A 17,887-nucleotide genomic window follows, 5' to 3' on the forward strand; every position below is an offset into this window, starting at 1 on the left:
TTTAAGACCCCAGACACTACTCACCAAGGTAGAATGTAGAGCATTATCTTTATAAGTAGTGTCATGCCAATTGAGCTAGATGTTCCCCGAGATGAATCTGGGATGATTTTTGTTGTTGTTGTTTATTCAATTTGCAGGTGACTACAAGTGGGCCTAAGGAGTCCTGGAGGAGCCCTGGTAGCGCAGTAGTTAAGTACTCAGCTGCTAAGCTAAAGGTCAGCAGTTCAAATCCACCAGCAGGAGAGAGATGTGGCAATCCACTTTCATAAAGATTACAGCCTTGGAAACCCTATGGAGCAGTTCTACTCTGTCCTAGAGGATCTCTGTGAGTTGGAACAGATTCGAGGGCAACAGGTTTGGTTTTTGTTACAAGGAGTCTATGGGAAGAATGCAGCTCTATGAACTCTCAAAACTAACCAACCCACCTCCCTCCCAAGAAGAATCTGCTGAGAGTAGAATCCAAATTGTCCAGGAAAGGACAAACAGGGTTAAGGAAAAAGCAATATCCAGATAAAGGAGGAAGGACAGAACATAGCCCACGAGATTTTATACATACACATATACATATGTGTATATATATATATATATATATATAGTATAGCCATATTTTTGAACACTTCACAAAACAGAAAGGTGAGCTCTAGAATGAGAAGCTAGAACATCTATCCTGACCTACCCAAGCCCTCCTAAAAGCTCAAGAGAACTAATTTTATATAAAAATGAGCAACTGAAAAGATCCCAGTTTAACCAAATACAATGGTTATAAAAAAAAATAAAAGAACTTGGAGCAGAATAAAATTACCACAATGAAAATACCTCAAAAAACACGCCACAAACAGATGAGAACTGTAACTTAGTATTTCAATAGAAGCTAAAATAAATTAAGAAAATGATAGAAGAAATAAAAGAACAGCATAAATCAAAATTATAAAAACTCAAATATTAGATGATAGCAATTAGGAAACACTTGCAGAAAAAAAGAAAAATCATTTAAACTTAAAGTATTTATTGAGTTGAACATAAAATTACCTTTTTTTTAGCATTTTAACTCACAAAAGGGTAATTTCAAATGGTTTAATCTATTATTAATATCTTTTAAAATGTCAAGGATATTATTATATTTTTCTGTATTAAAAATATATTAATAAGTGCCTAAAGTTTATTTTAGAATGTGTCTTTCATCTGCCTGCCTCTTCAGATTTTAAGTGGGACTGCAATAACACTAATGAATACCACTAATAATAATAATTTATTCAAATTCTATGAGCACAGAAAACCAAAAAATATAAAAACTGCTTAGGAATTAGTTAAACACATAGATTTACTGAAGATCCAATATCATAAATTGTTTTTATCATGTGGAATATTCTGGATATTATTCATAGCATGTGGAATTCAAACAAATGGGACCTCTAATAAGCTTTATACTTATCCCTCATACAGCACGATTGTCAGTAAATAATGAATTAATTTGTTCCCAACTTATAAAATCATCAGGAAAAGGAATACATGCACAACATTTTTATGGGCCGAATTTGTATGAGATCAGACTCTTTGAGATGTAATCACATTATTATCTGTGGTTTTTTTCTTCCTATTAATCCTACCTCAGTCTTTTCTTTCCTCAGATTCTTTTCCCTTTCTCTCTCTGACCTCGTTACTGTGCAAAATGTTTATAATTTCTCAATTCCTAAAATGCCTCTCTGCATCCAATAGTAATCTTAATTTTGCACCCACTATCCCACTGAAACTCCTCTCATAAAAGCCTCCAAAGATTTGATTCTATGTCCAATGGATGCCTTGACTCCTTGGGACTTCAAAGACTAGTAATAACTCCCTCATTTCTGTGCTATCTCACTCTCCTTGTTTTCCTCCTAAACTTCCTGGTCACTCATTAATCTCCTATTTGAGTTCTTCTTCCTATGCTAGCCTCCCAAATATTGGTGCTCCCTGGGTTCAAAAATCAGCCATTTTCCGTTCTTTTCCTAGGCAATGATATCATGGCTGAAGATGCCAGCTTTCACACATGTATACTGTTAATTCCCAAATCTGCATTTCTAGCTCAGGTCTCTCTCCTGAAAAATAACCAACTGTTAGTGAGATGTCTTCATTGAATATCCCACAGCCTGCTTCCCACACAAATTTGCTCACTACTCAGTCTTTAAGAAGGTGAGTGATCTCATTGTCTTATTTGATAATTTTTTTTCTGCGATCCTAAGGAAAACTTTCTTTCAACACTCCTGCACTTTTTGTATCCTTCTGCATATTTTTTCCTTAACCATTCTTTTTCTTGACTAAATAGGCAACATTACTGCCTTTATTTTGTCATCTCAGCCACTTCTTAATCTTTTACCATCCACTTCCAAACCAAAACCAAACCCGCTGCTCTCGAGTCAATTCTGACTGTTAGCGACTCTCTGGTACAGAGTAGAAGTGTCCCACAGGGTTTCCAAGGCTGTAATCTTTAGGCAAGCAGACTGCTGCATCTTTCTCTTGCAGAAAGGCTGTTGGGTTCCAACCACTGATCTTTCAGTTGGCAGCTGAACACTTAACCACTGCACCACCAGGGCTCCTTTTACAATCCACTTTCCCGTTTACCAAAACTACCCTCTCTGTAACATTGACGATTCTTGACTATCTTTTTAAAACTTCTTTTTTTCCTTTTACAAGTATGATTCTGAATTTGCAGTAATCTGAGGGGCAGTTCTACTTTGTCCTATAGGGTCGCTGTGAGTCAGAATCGACTCCACGGCAACAGGTTTGGTTTGGTTTTGATTTGCCATATACCACTCTGCTCATTCTCTGTCCACATTGATACTCCCTAGACATTCTCTTCTCACCTAAGCAATGGCATTTTCCAAGTTACGTTGATAAAGTGAGAGAGAGAGAGAAAAAGTGAAAGGAAAAGATAGTGAGAGAGAGGAAAGATAATTCCTTCAGAAACCATTTACCCACTGAACCAAAAAACCAAACCCGTTGCCATGAGGTGGATTCCAACTCATAGCGACCCTACAGGACAGGGTAGAATTGCCCCACGGGGTTTCCAAGGAGTGGCTGGTGGGTTCAGACTGCCAGCTTTTTGGTTAGCAGCCAAATGCTTAACCACTGCTAAACCACCGCACCACCAGGGCTCCATTTACCCACAAGGGTTCCATAATTCAGTCTATTCTCATAACACCCTCTGCTAGCCCCAGACTCAATTTTCCAAATACCTGTAAATGGAAATAAAAAAGATAAAACTAAGAGATACTGAGCATTTGTTATGTTCTCATAAAAACCTACTGTCTTCTTACCTCCTTCTTCACTGTTAGACTTTGCTCATCTCAATCATAAAGAAATAAAATTAGAATTGTTTAATTCCCTTTCAACTGCAACAGCCAATCAAATGCTGTTATATAAACTCTCTTGCTGAGCAGCATCTCACATCAGTTCCACACTTCCTTTGCTTTGCTATTGCAACATTGTTAAACATCATCCTGATCTCTGAGCAAGACTATTCAAACAACCTCCTTTAATTTCTGTGTCTTTTTTCTTTCTCTGCTTGAATCAATCCGAAGTATCACTAAAGGCTAAAACTTGATGTCAGTCAAATACTGTACTCAAAACTCCTTCATGAGGCTGTCTTTAATAGTAAGTACAGAATGCCTCTGTCTAGCATTAAAATCCTCCAGCTTTATCTTTTGTGTTCCCTCACCAACAATACTAATGTCTGCACCTACTCCGTACATGCCTGCCTAGTTTTTTAATCAAAGTATTTTTCTTGTCTGTAATTATTTTCAACTTTTCATTACTTTATGTAAAATTTTATCAAGCCTCCAAATAGTGTTTCAGGAAGAAATTTCTCAATTGTTCTTACTATCGTACAGCCCCAACTTCCTCTTATGACACATAAGCAATTTTTTAAATATATATTTCTATTATGTTTGATATTTAGATAAATTACTTGAGACTAAAAATATTCAATATTATGTATATGAAGATGAGTTCTGCTTCTGCTAATGACAATGCAGCTTGTACTGCAGTAACTATTTCTCAGATAATGATGATAAACTAACTTTAAAAATATTTAAAAAAATAATTACTTGAAGGCACTGGAGAATAATTTAGAGCAGACAAAGAATAGAAAGTTTTCACTTGGGGAAACTCCCTAGTTTATGTGGTAAGGAATGGCTAGGACTCAAGCCAAAAGCTACGGGATAACTAGCTTGGAAAGTCATACAACACAGTCTTAATGTGCCAGATCTGCTAAAAACTGAAAGTAGATATCCAGAAACTGAGGGAGGAGCGCTGAAATCTGTGTAGAAACTCTCCCCCGAATCCTTGGCTGATCCCTAAACTCCATGTGCAAGTATACCAGTGAAAAATAGTGTCTGGAATATTGAAAAATATTTTTGGCTGCTGCCCATTGCAAAGAGTTTGAGTCCAGAAAGTAGACTCCTGCTAGAATAAAAATCAACACTCCTCAAAAGATAAAAAAAAAAGATCCAGAATCTCAAAAACATATAATCCACATTGTCCATTAAATAATAATAATAATAAAATACTAGATATGCAAAGAAACAAGATGTAATCCATAGTCAAGTCAACCTGGTTTTGATATGACCCAGAGTAGGAATCGTCACATAAGGACTTTAAAACAGTTGTTATATTCAAATGCTTAAAGGAAAATATAATCATAATGAATAAAACAATGGGGAAAGCTTAGTAAATAAATGGAAACTATAAAAAAAGGGAAGTTATAGAACTGAAAAATACAGTACCTGCAACGGAAAATTAACAATATGGGCTGAACAGCAGATTGGAGACATCAGAAGAAAGTATTAGCTAACATGCAGATAAATCGATAGAATTTATCCAATATGAAAAGATTGAATAAAAGTGAGCAGAGCCTCAGTTATCTATGGGCCAATGCCTAGAAGTCTGATAAATGTATATGTTAGAATCCCTAAAGAAGAGAACAAATGAGGGAGAAATATTATTTGAAGAAATAATCACCAGAAAAATTCCAAATTAGGTTAAAAACATTAAACTTATAGATCCCGTTATCTCAGTTACCCAAGAAATACAAGTACAAATCTGCTATAGACACACACATAAGCATACTATAGAAAAACTGATGAAAACCAAAGATTAAAAAAAAAAATCTTTACAAACATAAGACAATTACAACAGGGTAACATCAATATGAGTGAAACCCAACTTAACATCAGAAACAACAGAGGTTAGAAGACAATGAAACAACATCTTTGTAACACTGAAACACAAAAATAAAAACAAACCAAAACAATAAGAACAACAAAAAAATCTGTTAACCCAAATTCTATATCCAGAAAAAATATCCTTCACAACTATAGGTGAAATAAAGGTATCTTTAGATAAATGAAAACTCAGCGAACTTGTTGCCGGCAGATTTGCACAAGATGAATTACGCATGTATCTTCCAACTTTGCACTCTCTTGATTTGCCTTCTAAATCTCTAAAGTTCTCCCATTATACCATCTGCCTTGTTTCTGTAAAATAATTCAGTAAACACAGTGTCCTGTATTTGTGTATGCTACTGAACTTTAATCTACAACTAGTGGTGGTTAGTTAATATTTGAAATATGCTAATCAAAAATCCTCCCTATAAGGATAGTTAACTGGCTGAAGTACCTCAGTCAGGGGCACTCTCCAGGGGCTGCTAGAGTAAGCATTTCAAATATTGCTAATTATATTGTACTTGAGGTTTTGTTAACAAGTATAAGGAATATCAGTAAATAATTTTTCACTACTGACATGAATGGTGTTCTTTATATGTGATGGCTAGAAATATTTTATTGTTGCGGTTTCCCTTTGCTAAATGGGGTATTTTAATCAGGAGAGTCTGGCTGCTTAACTATAATACTTTGTAGAGCGCTGTCTGATCTGTGCCGCTAGTTTAAGGTAGGACTCTGCCTTCCAACCTGAATGACAGTGAAAAAAGATTCTGACATCAGAGTATGTTTCAGAGTGAAACTCTGAAGTAAGGTGCTTAAAATTGTGCCTAACATAAATGAAATTTGGGAGTTCACCCGGCTTGGAAGAACAGGTTGTATGACTGATTTTGAGCCTGCTTGCTGGTAAATATTATATATGTAGCCTAATTTAGTCTAGGACTTGCTTTCATTATACCATATCACCTAGTGGTGGCGACATATAGTTCTACCCCTTCTAAAATTTACCTTAAGTCAGTTTAGAATCTTCTTCCCACACTGTCTTAGTTATCTAGTGCTGCTATAACAGAAATACCACAAGTGGTTGGCTGTAACAAACAGAGATTTATTCTCTCACAGTCTAGGAGGCCAGAAATCCGAATTCAGGGCGCCGGCTCCAGGGGAAGCCTTTCTTGGTAGCATGAGGTCCCCTGTTTCTCTGCTCGCTTCTCTTTTTTATATCTCAGAAGAGATTGATTTAAGGCACAACCTAATCTTATAGATTGAGTCCTGCCTTATTAACATAACTGCCTCTAATCCTGCCTCATTAACATCATAGAAGTAGGATTTACAACACATAAGAAAATCATATCAGATGACAAAATAGTGGACAATCACACAATACTGGGAATCATGGCCTAGCCAAGTTGACACATATTTTGGGAGGACACAATTCGGTCCATGACATACCCACACCCCACCATTACCACCTCACCTGGCTGGGATAAAAGTTAAATACAAAATAAAAAAGCCTTCGTTCCTCCCTTGTAAAATACCATTGTATTGGTTTCCTAGGGCTGACATCATAAAGTACCACAGTCTGGGTGGCTTAAAACAATAGAAATGTATTATGACATAGTTCTAGGGGCTAGAAGTCTGAAATCAAGGTGTTAGCAAGGTCATGCTCTTTCCACAGGCACCTAGGAAAGACACTTTCATCTCTACCTCCGTGTTCACATGGCAGTCTGCCCTCTGTGTCTTTTCTCTTTTACAAGGACATCGCTCATACAGTATTAACGCACCCTACTCCAATATGCTCATGTTAACTTAATTGGTGACATTGTCAAAGACCCTATTTCCAAACAAGGTCACGTTCACCGGTATCGGGGGAGGGGAGGGTGTTAGGAATTGATACAGCCTATCACTTTGGGGGACACAATTCAATCCATAACAAATATGTATCTCCAAGCTAATGAAAACATAAATAAGAACAAACAGAGAACACAGTTTGATATTAAGAAATACTTGTTAAATAGGCAAAAAGTAAACAAAATTGTTCAGTGAATGAATACATAAAGAATCAATTGGTTTATAGATGACAAGGATTTTAATGATAGATCACAAAAATAACTTTTTCTGTCCCAAGCAAACTGAATCAGTATATCACAAACACTTTTATCTTGCCTGAGAAGAAATGCCACAAACTTTCTTTTAAAAACAAAGTTGTCTCGAGCATTACTTTTATCGACAGCAATGTATGGAACTGTCTTACCCCCAAATGATATCCAACTCTGATGAAGGCACAAAGAGGGTCAAATGCTCCAGTACCACAGGTCAGAAGATGTGTCCTATTATAGTGATGCAAAACCCGAACATAATTTGCACATTCACTCTAAAGCAGGAAAAAAATAAAGAAATTGGTTACCGTAATAAATATGTTCAGTCCTGTTTTGTTTTTTGTTTTTCTTAACCCTAAAGGAGTAGGTTAAAAAGAGGACAAGACTAGTGGAAGAAGAGACTGGGGTGACCAATGCATATTTTAGCTGCAGTAATGTATGAATTACATTTCATAATAGGAGGAGATTGTTTTTCATTTATTCTACACTTGGGGGGAAAAAAAAGCACTGTTCAGAATTTTATTCAAGGGTAAAGATTTGCATGACAATATGTTCCACTAAGTAATTAAGTTATTCCCAATGCTGCTATTTTTTTTTAAGTAAGCACAATATAAACAATGAATCAGCATCAAGTCAGAAAGAAAATAATTAGCAAAAAAAAAGCTTCATTATCTATAAGAAAATATACACAGACTTTTAGGGCATTACTTAATTTTGACATTTGGAAAAATAAGTCATATACTCAAAATCACGAATTCACACAAAGCATTTTAATAGAGAATTTTCAAGTAAATAGAAAGCAAACCATTAGAAGTAACATTTTAAACCTATTACTGTTAGATTGAGGCCCTGGTGGCTCAGTGGTTAACAGCTCAGCTGGTAACCAAAAGGTCAGCAGTTCAAATCCACCAGCCGCTGCTTGGAACACCATGGGGTAGTTCTACTCTGTCCTATAGGGTCGCTATGAATCAGAATCCACTCGACAGCAATAGGTTTGGTGAGTTTTTTGGTAGTGTTAGGTTACGGTCCAAGGCTTGGCAAATTTTTTCTGTAAAGAGTTAGATAATAACCTTTTCTGTAAAGAATCAGATATTTGGCTTTGTGGATCATCTGCGCTCTGACTCAAGTGCTAAATTCTGCAACTGTAGCATGAAAGCACCAAACATAATATGTAAATGAATGTGTGTTGCTGTGTTCCAATAAAACTTTATTTACAAAAATAGATGGAGGCCACATTTGGATCAGGAGCTCTAGTTTGCTGACACTTGGATTGGACCAAGATTCTAGAGAACAGAATCTCTATTTTACACAGTTTTTTTTTTAATTTCCCAGTTAATCAAACACAGTACCTTATGCGTACTAAATGCTTTACAGAGTTTTAATACATCAGTCATTAGGTGAGTACTATAACGAGTATGCTGAATGAAAAAAAAAGAATTTAAATTGTTTCAAGACCAACTTGGCTAAGTAAATTCTAGCAAACACACTCCTGGCAAATTGTTTTTGTTAGTTGCCATCCAGCCAACTCCAACTCATGACAACCTTATGTCTAACAGGACAAAATGTTGCCCAGTCCTGCGCCATCTTCATGATCATTGGTATGTTTGAGTCCATTGTTCAGTCTATTGTGTAGTGACTTCCAGCTTAAGGGCTTATCTTCCAGCATGGTATCAGATAATATTTTGTTGTGATCCATGAAGTTTCACAGGCTAATTTTTGGAAGTGGATTGCCAGGCCTTTCTTCCTAGCCTGTCTTAGTCTGGAAGCCTCACTGAAACCTGTGCACCATGGGTGACCTTGCTGGTGTCTGAAATGCCAGTGGCACAGCTTCCAGTATCACAGCAACACGAAAGTCACCATAGTATGACAAACTGACAGATTAGTGGTGGCAAATTAGGTATTGCTGTTTCATTTATAATATATTATGAGAGAAAGGCTAAGCTCTTTTAGTGGCAACTACTACTTTGAGATCAAAGCATGCAATAATCAGTAAGTATAATGTTTATAAGGGTAGATTGTGATTTCAAAACTTTCAAGTCTCTCATACAACAGTATTAGGATGAAAAGGCCGCAGACCCACTTTACAATAAGTGATTCAGATAATAGCAGGCCCTCAGCAAAAACAAAGAGTGAGTTACTGAACTGATTATCCAGGACACGCATACTTACTTCTTTAGTTTCTCACTCACAGAACATTTTATTCTGCAGGTGACCCACATAGTTGATACAATTTGATCATTCAGGCATGGTGAAAATACCCTGCTCTCATATTGCCCTAAGCACCTGCTTTGCCTTACTTGAAACACTGTCACATCTTGATGTGAGCCAGTTAGACCTCATCTTGGCTCATAGGAGCTTAGATTGACAAGGGCAAAGTGTGTGTTCAATTAGTCAGCATTACGCTGTGGACTCAGGCAGCGAGGAATGTGTTGACTCATTCCTTGGCTTTGACCCAGTTGCTACAGAGAATGAGGAGTTGGTATCATGTGTGTTTGTCTTCTACATAGTCTTTTTGTTTTTTACTGGAGGAAAGAATAAGTTCACTTTCAAAAGGAGATGTGCATGTTTTCTCTGAAGATGTGTACAGAGTGATCAGCCAGCTCTTCCTGGCATGGGATGGTCAGTCGTCCTTCTTTGACACTCACGTGTTTGAGTGTGTCAGGGACCGTGTCAGGGATGCTGCCGATGCACAGCATTCTCCCACTAGCACAGGGCAGGGAAGCTATGGAGAAACGGAATATTGCTTCTCTAAGTAGGAGAGAGCCTCAACCATTTTGGAATAGGTGAAACATATTCACTGCCTTTTCTTAAATTTTTACTCTCTCTCCTTTTTGTTTTTTTTTCTTAATTTGTTTCACTAGATTTCCTGATTTACAAATCAAAGTGAGATCTCACAGAAAATAGTACCTAGCTGTTCTTCAAATTAAAAAATTACCTGCAGTTATTTTTCTCCCAAGTACCTAAGAAATAAATGTTAGCCTAAAGAAATTTATAAATTTCAGTTGAATAAAATATAATAAAACATTCACTCCAGCTCTACACTGAGACGGATTTATTTATATGATTTTTCTTCATCATGAACTAAATTGCATAGATCCCTTTTAAGAGCAAATAAAAGTTTAGTGACTCAGTTGTTTGTGGTTAACTAGGGGTATAATTGATTTGTTTAACTTACAATGAATAATACTTACTGCATCTTTTCCCTTCATTATGCATTCTTCTGTTTTTAGTGCTGTACTAGGCCAGTGCATCTGAAACAAAAGATAATGTACTATCATGGCAACTGCATATAAAAATAAACCAAATGAAAAACCATTTCAGTCTTTTCTACAATTCAATAATTTTCATTTTGTTCTACTTTCTCATTATTTGCATAATTAAGAAACTTACCTCTGAGCTTTTACTTCAGGCTAAATCTTATTTTAATATATTTTTGAAGGTTCACGTTAAGGCTGAGCCCATCAAAGGCCGACCACACTGAAGCCAGCCTTTCCCTCTACTTACCCTGTGGTCACCTCTGCTTTCTAGTCTTTCTCCTGAACCTGTCTGTGCCTCCAATGCAGGCACCTCATTGAATTCTTTACCATTTCCTCATCTTTACCACCTCGCACAGAACCTGGTGTGTGGCAGACTCTCACTCATGTTTGCTGCATCAAAAGATTAAAGGATGAACAATTTTTTGAATTCTTTTTTATAATGTATCACCCAGTAATAAATCACACTACATCTTTGATTGTTTTTCAAACATTATTTAACTCTACTAGCTTTCAAATGGGTTTCAGGAAGTTTTCTTCCTTGAAAAGAGAGATATGTCAAATATCTATGTTTTTTCATCTCTACTAGTACCTAGCACTTTTCCGGGACTGCAGGAAGAAATCAATAAGTACCTGGTGACTGATTCCACAAAATGCTAACAGTGGAATTTCTTTTCTTTTTTTTAATTGTGGTTTAGGTGAAAGTTTACAGAGCAAATTAGTTTCTCATTAAACAGTTAATACACAAATTGTTTTGTGACATTGGTTGCCAACCGCGGGATGTGTCAACACTCTCCCCTTCTCCGCCACAGGTTCCCTGTTTCCTGTTTCCATTCGTTCAGTTTTCCTGTTCCTTCCTTCCTTCTCGTCTTTGCTTTAGGCAATTGTGCCCATTAGTCTCCTGTGCATGAACTGAACTATGAAGCCCTTTCCTCACATGTGTTATTGTTGGCCCTATAGACCTGTCTAATCTTTGGCTGAAAGGTGAACTTCAGGAGTGACTACAGTACTGAGTTAAAAGGGTGTCCGGAGGCCATCCTCTTGGAGTTTCTCCAGTCTCTGTCAGGCCAGCAAGCTGGGTCTTTTTGTGTGTGTGTGTGTGAATTTGAATTTTATTCTACATTTTTCTCCCGCTCTGCCTGGGACCCTCTGGTGTGATCCCTGCCCAAGTAGTCAGTGCTGGTAACGGGCACCATCTAGTCGTTCTAGGCTCAGTCTGGTGGAGGTTATGGTAGTTGTGGTTCATTAGTCCTTTGACTAATCTTTCCCTTGTGTCTTTGGTCTTCTTCACTCTCCTTTGTTCCAGCTGGGATGGGACCAGTAGATGTATCTTAGATAGGTGCTTGCAGGCTTTTAAGACCCCAGTCACTACTCAATCAGTCGGGTGTAGAACATTTTCTTTATAAGCTATGTTATGCCAGTTGAGCTAGATGTCCCCCAAGACCATGGTGTCCAGCCCTCAGCACATTAGCTCCATCTCTTAGGGTGTTTCCTAACTTGTTTTGACTTTGCAGAGAATGTTGAGATCTGAGTTTGCTAAGATTTGAATCACTTGCTTTGCCTCTTTCAAAGGGAAATTTTCTTTACCACTTGAGATGCATGGTCTGTTATGCAATTCCTATATTGTGACACTATGCCAATACTATATCGATGCTGGTCCATGGGAATACACCTAGACCCCATGAAGAGCCAAACACATTTGTAAGAAATGATAGTAGGATTAGGATAATATTAGATGATATTATGTATGACCAAGGAACCCAGCAAGATACAAATCCTGCTTAACTCAAGTCATGCCTGTCCATGAGGAGTTCCAGGAGATACAGGCAGAAAGGAAGAAGTAATGCAAACACATTATGGCTATGTAAGGCTTTATTTCTAAACTATAGCAGGGTGGTCAGAAGGGCCTGAACACACACAGGAGAACACACACACTCCAAAGTTCAAGAACACATTTTGAAAGAGACGTTTTGTGTCGGGTTGGAAATAGAACTCACCCTAATGGTTAAAAAATAGTGGGGATTTTAATGACGGGACTGCCTAGAGAGGTGTACACACACACACACACCCGCTGCCATTGAGTCGATTCCGACTCATAGCAACCCTATAGGACAGAGTAGAACTGCACCATAGAGTTTCCAAGGAGCCCCTGATGGAGTCGAACTGCTGACCTTTTGGTTAGCAGCCATAGCTCTTAACCACTACGCCCCCAGGGTTTCCATAGGGTTAAAGTAACAGAGTAAAGATGGTGAGGCACCCAGAGAGGAGCCACAGTGGGAAGCTGTTACCATACCTAGTGCTGAAGAAGCGAGGGGGGAAGTACCATTACAAAGCCCAGTGAGAACTGGAACCACAGGAGGAACTTCCAGTAGGAGTTCTGACTGTGGAAAGGCAGAGATGAGGGGCCAAAGCCAAGAAGAGGGGGGAAGAAATATTCTGCTCTCTCTCTGTTCCTGTCATCTGAACACCCATCAGCACTTCCCACTGATGGAGCCCAACTGTAAGCCAGCCAGAGTATGGTAGATGCAGTATGCAGGGATCACACCCCCAGGGCACAGAGCTGCAGAAGGGGCAGAGAATGATCTAGGGGTGAAGTAGGGTGGCTCAAATGGAAAATAACCAGTAGAGTCCTCAATGGGGAGAATGAGGTTACACCTTCCCAGCAAAAGCCTTTCTTTCTCCATGTTGGAGTCTGCACAACCCCACTCAATGTTATCAAAGTGTGGGGTGCAAGGTAAGATTTAGCAGATATTTTTGTCAAGCAAAGAGAATACCTTGATCATCCTCAGTCACCCATATTAGGGAAGAATATTGATAAAAGAATAAACAAGGCAAATTAACATTCTTTTACTAGTTACTTGCAGACCCAAATTCCAAAGGATAGGTGTTTTAGCCTAGGCTATAGAACTTTTTCCATAATTTGTTATGATCCATACAGTCAAATGCCTTTGCATAGTCAATAAAATACAGGTAAACATCTCTCTGATATTCTCTGCTTTTTTCTAAGATCCATCTGACATCAGCAATGATATCCCTCATTCCACTTCCTCTTCTCAGTCTGGCTTGAATTTCTGGCAGTTCCCTGTTGATGTACTGCTGCAACCGTGTTTGAATTATCTTCAGCAAAATTTTACTTGTGTGTGATATTAATGATATTGAAATTGCTTTATCATTTTTTTCCCAGGCTGCTTCTGTTCTTTTTGCTTAAACTATGGGGTTAATCATAATATGTACCAGTCATTGTGCTAAGACTTTTTGTTTGTTTGTTTTACAAACTCATATGCAGAAGTTTAAGTTTGTTATACTACTCAATTTGTAGCTCATTATCATAAGTGGTCTTGAAAGGTGTCTATCTTATTTTAATTACTTTTTTATCCCAACCCCTTGCTCTCCTTGCATCCCTTCTTATGAGGCAATCATTCTACCCTGTTACTGGATATTTGTTTGTTTGTATGTATTATTATAAAGTGCTTATTATTGCTTTTTAAATGCATATATTTTTAATTGATGTAAATGGTAATGGATTGTATATCACATCTGTTTCTTACCTTTTTCACTAAGAAATGAGTTTTTAAGAACTCTCTATATTCCTATAAAGAGTTGCCTCTAATCATTTTTTAATAGTCAGAGTATGGATCCCCCACATTTTGTAATCTACTCCTAGTGATGGGAGCTTAGATTGCCTCCAAATCTATACCACATCAAACATTGCTACATCTTCGTACATATCCCTTTAGTATCCGTGTGAGACTATCATTGGTGTATATAACCAGGGGCAGATTACTGGGTCTTAGGGTAAGCATAAAGTGAATCTGTGAATGTAGTGCCAAATTGCTCTCCAGAATGGCAGCATGTCTATATTCTACCAGTAAGCCTATATCCTCATGTCCTCACCAAATTACTATTGGTTTTCTAACTTTTTGTGCTGCAACTCATGGTCACCTTAAGTATAACATAATAAAACATTGTCTGGTTCTGGATCATCTTCATGATTGTTGGTATGTTTGAGTCCATTGTTTTAGGTATTGTGTCAATCCATCTCATTGAGGGTTTTCCTCATTTTTGTTGGCCATCTACCAAACATGATGTTAGTTTGTTGTATTGTGATGGCTTGCAGGTTGCTATGATGCTAGAAGCTATGCCACTGGTATTTCAAATACCAGCAGAGTGACCCATGGTGGACAGTTTTCAGGAGCTTCTAGACTAAGACAGACTAGGAAGAAAGGCCTGGCAATCTACTTCTGAAAATTAACCAATGAAAACCCTATAGATCTTCCCCTTAAGGTCCCTATTGTCCTTCCCTGCTATTTCTCCACTCCCTCAACCCACACTCATACCCTAGTGAGCACATTAAATTATTTTTTAATTAGTGATCAACATTAAAAATGAGTAATTTCACATAAAAATCCAGATTTCTGGTTTCCCTAGAAACATCTGAAGACAAGCAAAACTGAAAATGCTTTCGTGTGTGACAACATTCCTCTGGACTTGAAACTTTGATGTTTTCTTTCAATGGGACAGGCACTCTCTGATATGCTTCAGACTTTTCTTTCATCTGTTTGGCTCCTGTAGGCATTTTAGTTTTTGAAATCTGTTGGATATGTTTGAATCCCAAATATGGTCATGATTTAATGATTGTGTTTCAAGCTGTGCCCGTAAAATATCAGGTAAGGCATTTATATGCCAGAAGTAGGAGAGACTAGCTTGTCACTTAATTCACACATTATGTAGCCAAATCCGGTCCCTAGTACATAAAAATATTGGAAATTTATAAAAGTTGTGATAATAGCATCATATTATGATGATCCTTATGTGATTAGACTTATCACAGGCATAAGCATTCTATAATTTAAATTATAAATGCAAAATATTACTTTTATTCTCTTATTAGTGTAATGGACCCCCAAAGGGTTTCTCACTAATAATATTCAGCATTCAGTATCCATTTGCTTTCATAGGGTAGCATATATACGTTTGAATGAAAGCACATGAGGTTTTTGTGCAGCAACACAAGAAAAAAGATGAAAAAGAAAGGAGGAAAAAAAAGGGCATCAAAGAAAACAAACCCAAAGGCTAAAAGCACTACATAAAATCCTAGAACTGATGGTCTTGATTTTAGCAATAAATCCATCAGCGGATCAAGTATGATGCAGGGAAGACACCACACAAATACAACAAAAATACAAATTAATTTAAGGATCATCTATCATTTGGAAAGATTTTCATGACTAATTCACTTATCAATATGAATAAATTAGAGGATACCTCATCCATAATTCAGAATAATGCTTTATATTCTCAACAAACTTAACTTATGACATGCAGGGCTCTTCTTTTTTCAAATATTAGCATCCTTTCTTATTCACTTTTCTTGATTATGTAAAATGATGACTTTTTTAAGCTATCTTTCCACAATTCCTAAGTACTAGACAACTCAATCAGTTCTTTGAAAAAATTTACCAAGTTCAGCTTTTCAATGTTGAAATAGTATCCAGGTCAGTGAAAAAAACCTCAACACATTATCCTATTTTCCTTTAAATCATTGTTTCATAATGATTATCTCCAGGACTATTTAAACAGCTTGTTTGGGAGTCAATTGTCCATAGCATTTCTAAACATCTTGTGACAGCTTTTTGTCCCAGGCATTCTTTTCAAAAAGGAGCCCTGATGGTGCAGTGGTTAAAGAGCTTGGCTGCTAACCGAAAGGTTGATGGTTCAAACCCACCAGCTGCTTTGTGGGAGAAACATGTGGCAGTCTGTTTCCATAAAGATTATGGCCTTGGAAACTATATGGGGCAGTTCTACTCTGTGTTATAGGATGGATATTAATCGGAATCAACTTGATGGCAGTGGATATCTTTTCAAACAGGCTTAAAAGATAGAGACAGAATCTCCCTCCAGGGCAAAGGGCACAATGGTTTCCTGTCCAGGAAAATAAAGATAATGTCTCCTTCTGGGGCAAAGACTAGTCGGGTTTGCTAACAATCCCCTTATAAAATTGGGGAGGGGGGAATTCCTGAGCTCAGGTTTTCCCAGCTGTGACCCATATCCACCGTGTGCACAGCATCTACCTGGGCCACTCTGTATCACCCCTCTATGAGACTTGGGTGGCAAGGGGACTGATAGAAACATGAAGCTCAAGTAGTCTGCTGTGATGTTGGTTGTAAGTCCTTTGTCTCTGATCCAGGAGCCTCATGTCTTCTACCAGACTACCTTGTTTTCTCTAATGCATGGTAAAAATCTTAGAACCTTCACAGTTCTTGATACACAGTTCTTGAAGACAAGAAAAAGCTTTTCTAGGGTTGGCAGAATATACATTGTTCCTAACAATACATATTCTTAATAATGGCGATTGTTTAGGATTATGAAAACTATTCTTTCAGACACATTTTGCAAAGTATTCCACAACAAAACTTTCTCTGATATCTTTTTCAGTAGAAAATATTTTTCCCTCATTTGTTTCTCCATAGCGTACTTCTCGCTTTCTCTACCTAAGATTACAATGATTTTGCACTGAATTTTAGAGCCCTTATTAGAGGGCAAGGCAGTGACTTATTTAATCCCTAGCAATGCCTACCTGGAACAAGCCTTAAACACAGTCACTCCTTATTCAGTATCTGTTGATTGACTTGTATTAATCAACACACATTTATCACATTCTTTGTAAGTCAATGAACTAAAGAAGCTTACAGTAAAGTTTAAAAGATTTATTCACATGAAAACATTGCAAAGTGTCAAGAGAATGGGACAAGTAATAATTTCTAGTTTAATCAGGGAAGAAATCTTTAAAGATATTGGCAATAACCAAAGCAATAGGCTTTAAAACACTGGGAGGATTTCTGAGGGGAGAGAAAAGGGCTTATCCATCTCACTCTGGATAGATGGAAGGGAGAGAAGCAGAGGATTAAATTATGAATGCTCACCATAGTAAAGTCCAACACATGGAAATCCTTCAAGGGGAACAATATAATTATAGGTTTAATAAGGTTTTGTTGTTGTTTTGGTTTGGTTTGATTTTTTTTTTTTTTAAACATGGCTTAACAGGCTCAGGACTGCATCCAAATGTTCACTTAGGTGAGAAAAAGATGACAGAGAAAGAACTGAATGGAAATGGAAAGTTATTTGTTAAAGCCAAATGTATAAATGTTCTGCCAAGCTAGTAAGGGAAATGATTTTCCTCATTTGTTTTGGCAGTCAGGATATCTTTTGGTTCTGCTCCAGAGTTTAGAATCAACTAAAACCCAGAAAATTAAGCTATTTGTTCTACACAAAACATTTTTAAAGACATTTAAACAACAGGGTGTAATGTTATTTCCAAATTCTCGGTACCAAAAAAAAAGACAAA

At 37.3% G+C, this 17,887-nt stretch overlaps 1 protein-coding gene across 1 annotated transcript in view; it reads right to left on the reverse strand.

Moving 5' to 3' along the window:
* Window positions 1-17,887, reverse strand: part of SEMA3E (semaphorin 3E) — a 118,645-nt gene that overhangs the window by 91,806 nt on the left and 8,952 nt on the right. Inside the window, exons 2-3 of the mRNA XM_023736043.1 lie at window positions 10,480-10,539; window positions 7,444-7,563 (exon numbers count right to left, since the gene is read on the reverse strand). Of these exons, the coding sequence (XP_023591811.1) occupies window positions 7,444-7,563; window positions 10,480-10,539 (180 nt within the window). The remainder of the gene's footprint in view (window positions 1-7,443; window positions 7,564-10,479; window positions 10,540-17,887) is intronic.

The sequence above is a fragment of the Trichechus manatus genome, unplaced genomic scaffold, assembly GCF_000243295.1.
Source record: "Trichechus manatus latirostris isolate Lorelei unplaced genomic scaffold, TriManLat1.0 scaffold00085, whole genome shotgun sequence".
Taxonomy (NCBI): domain Eukaryota; kingdom Metazoa; phylum Chordata; class Mammalia; order Sirenia; family Trichechidae; genus Trichechus; species Trichechus manatus.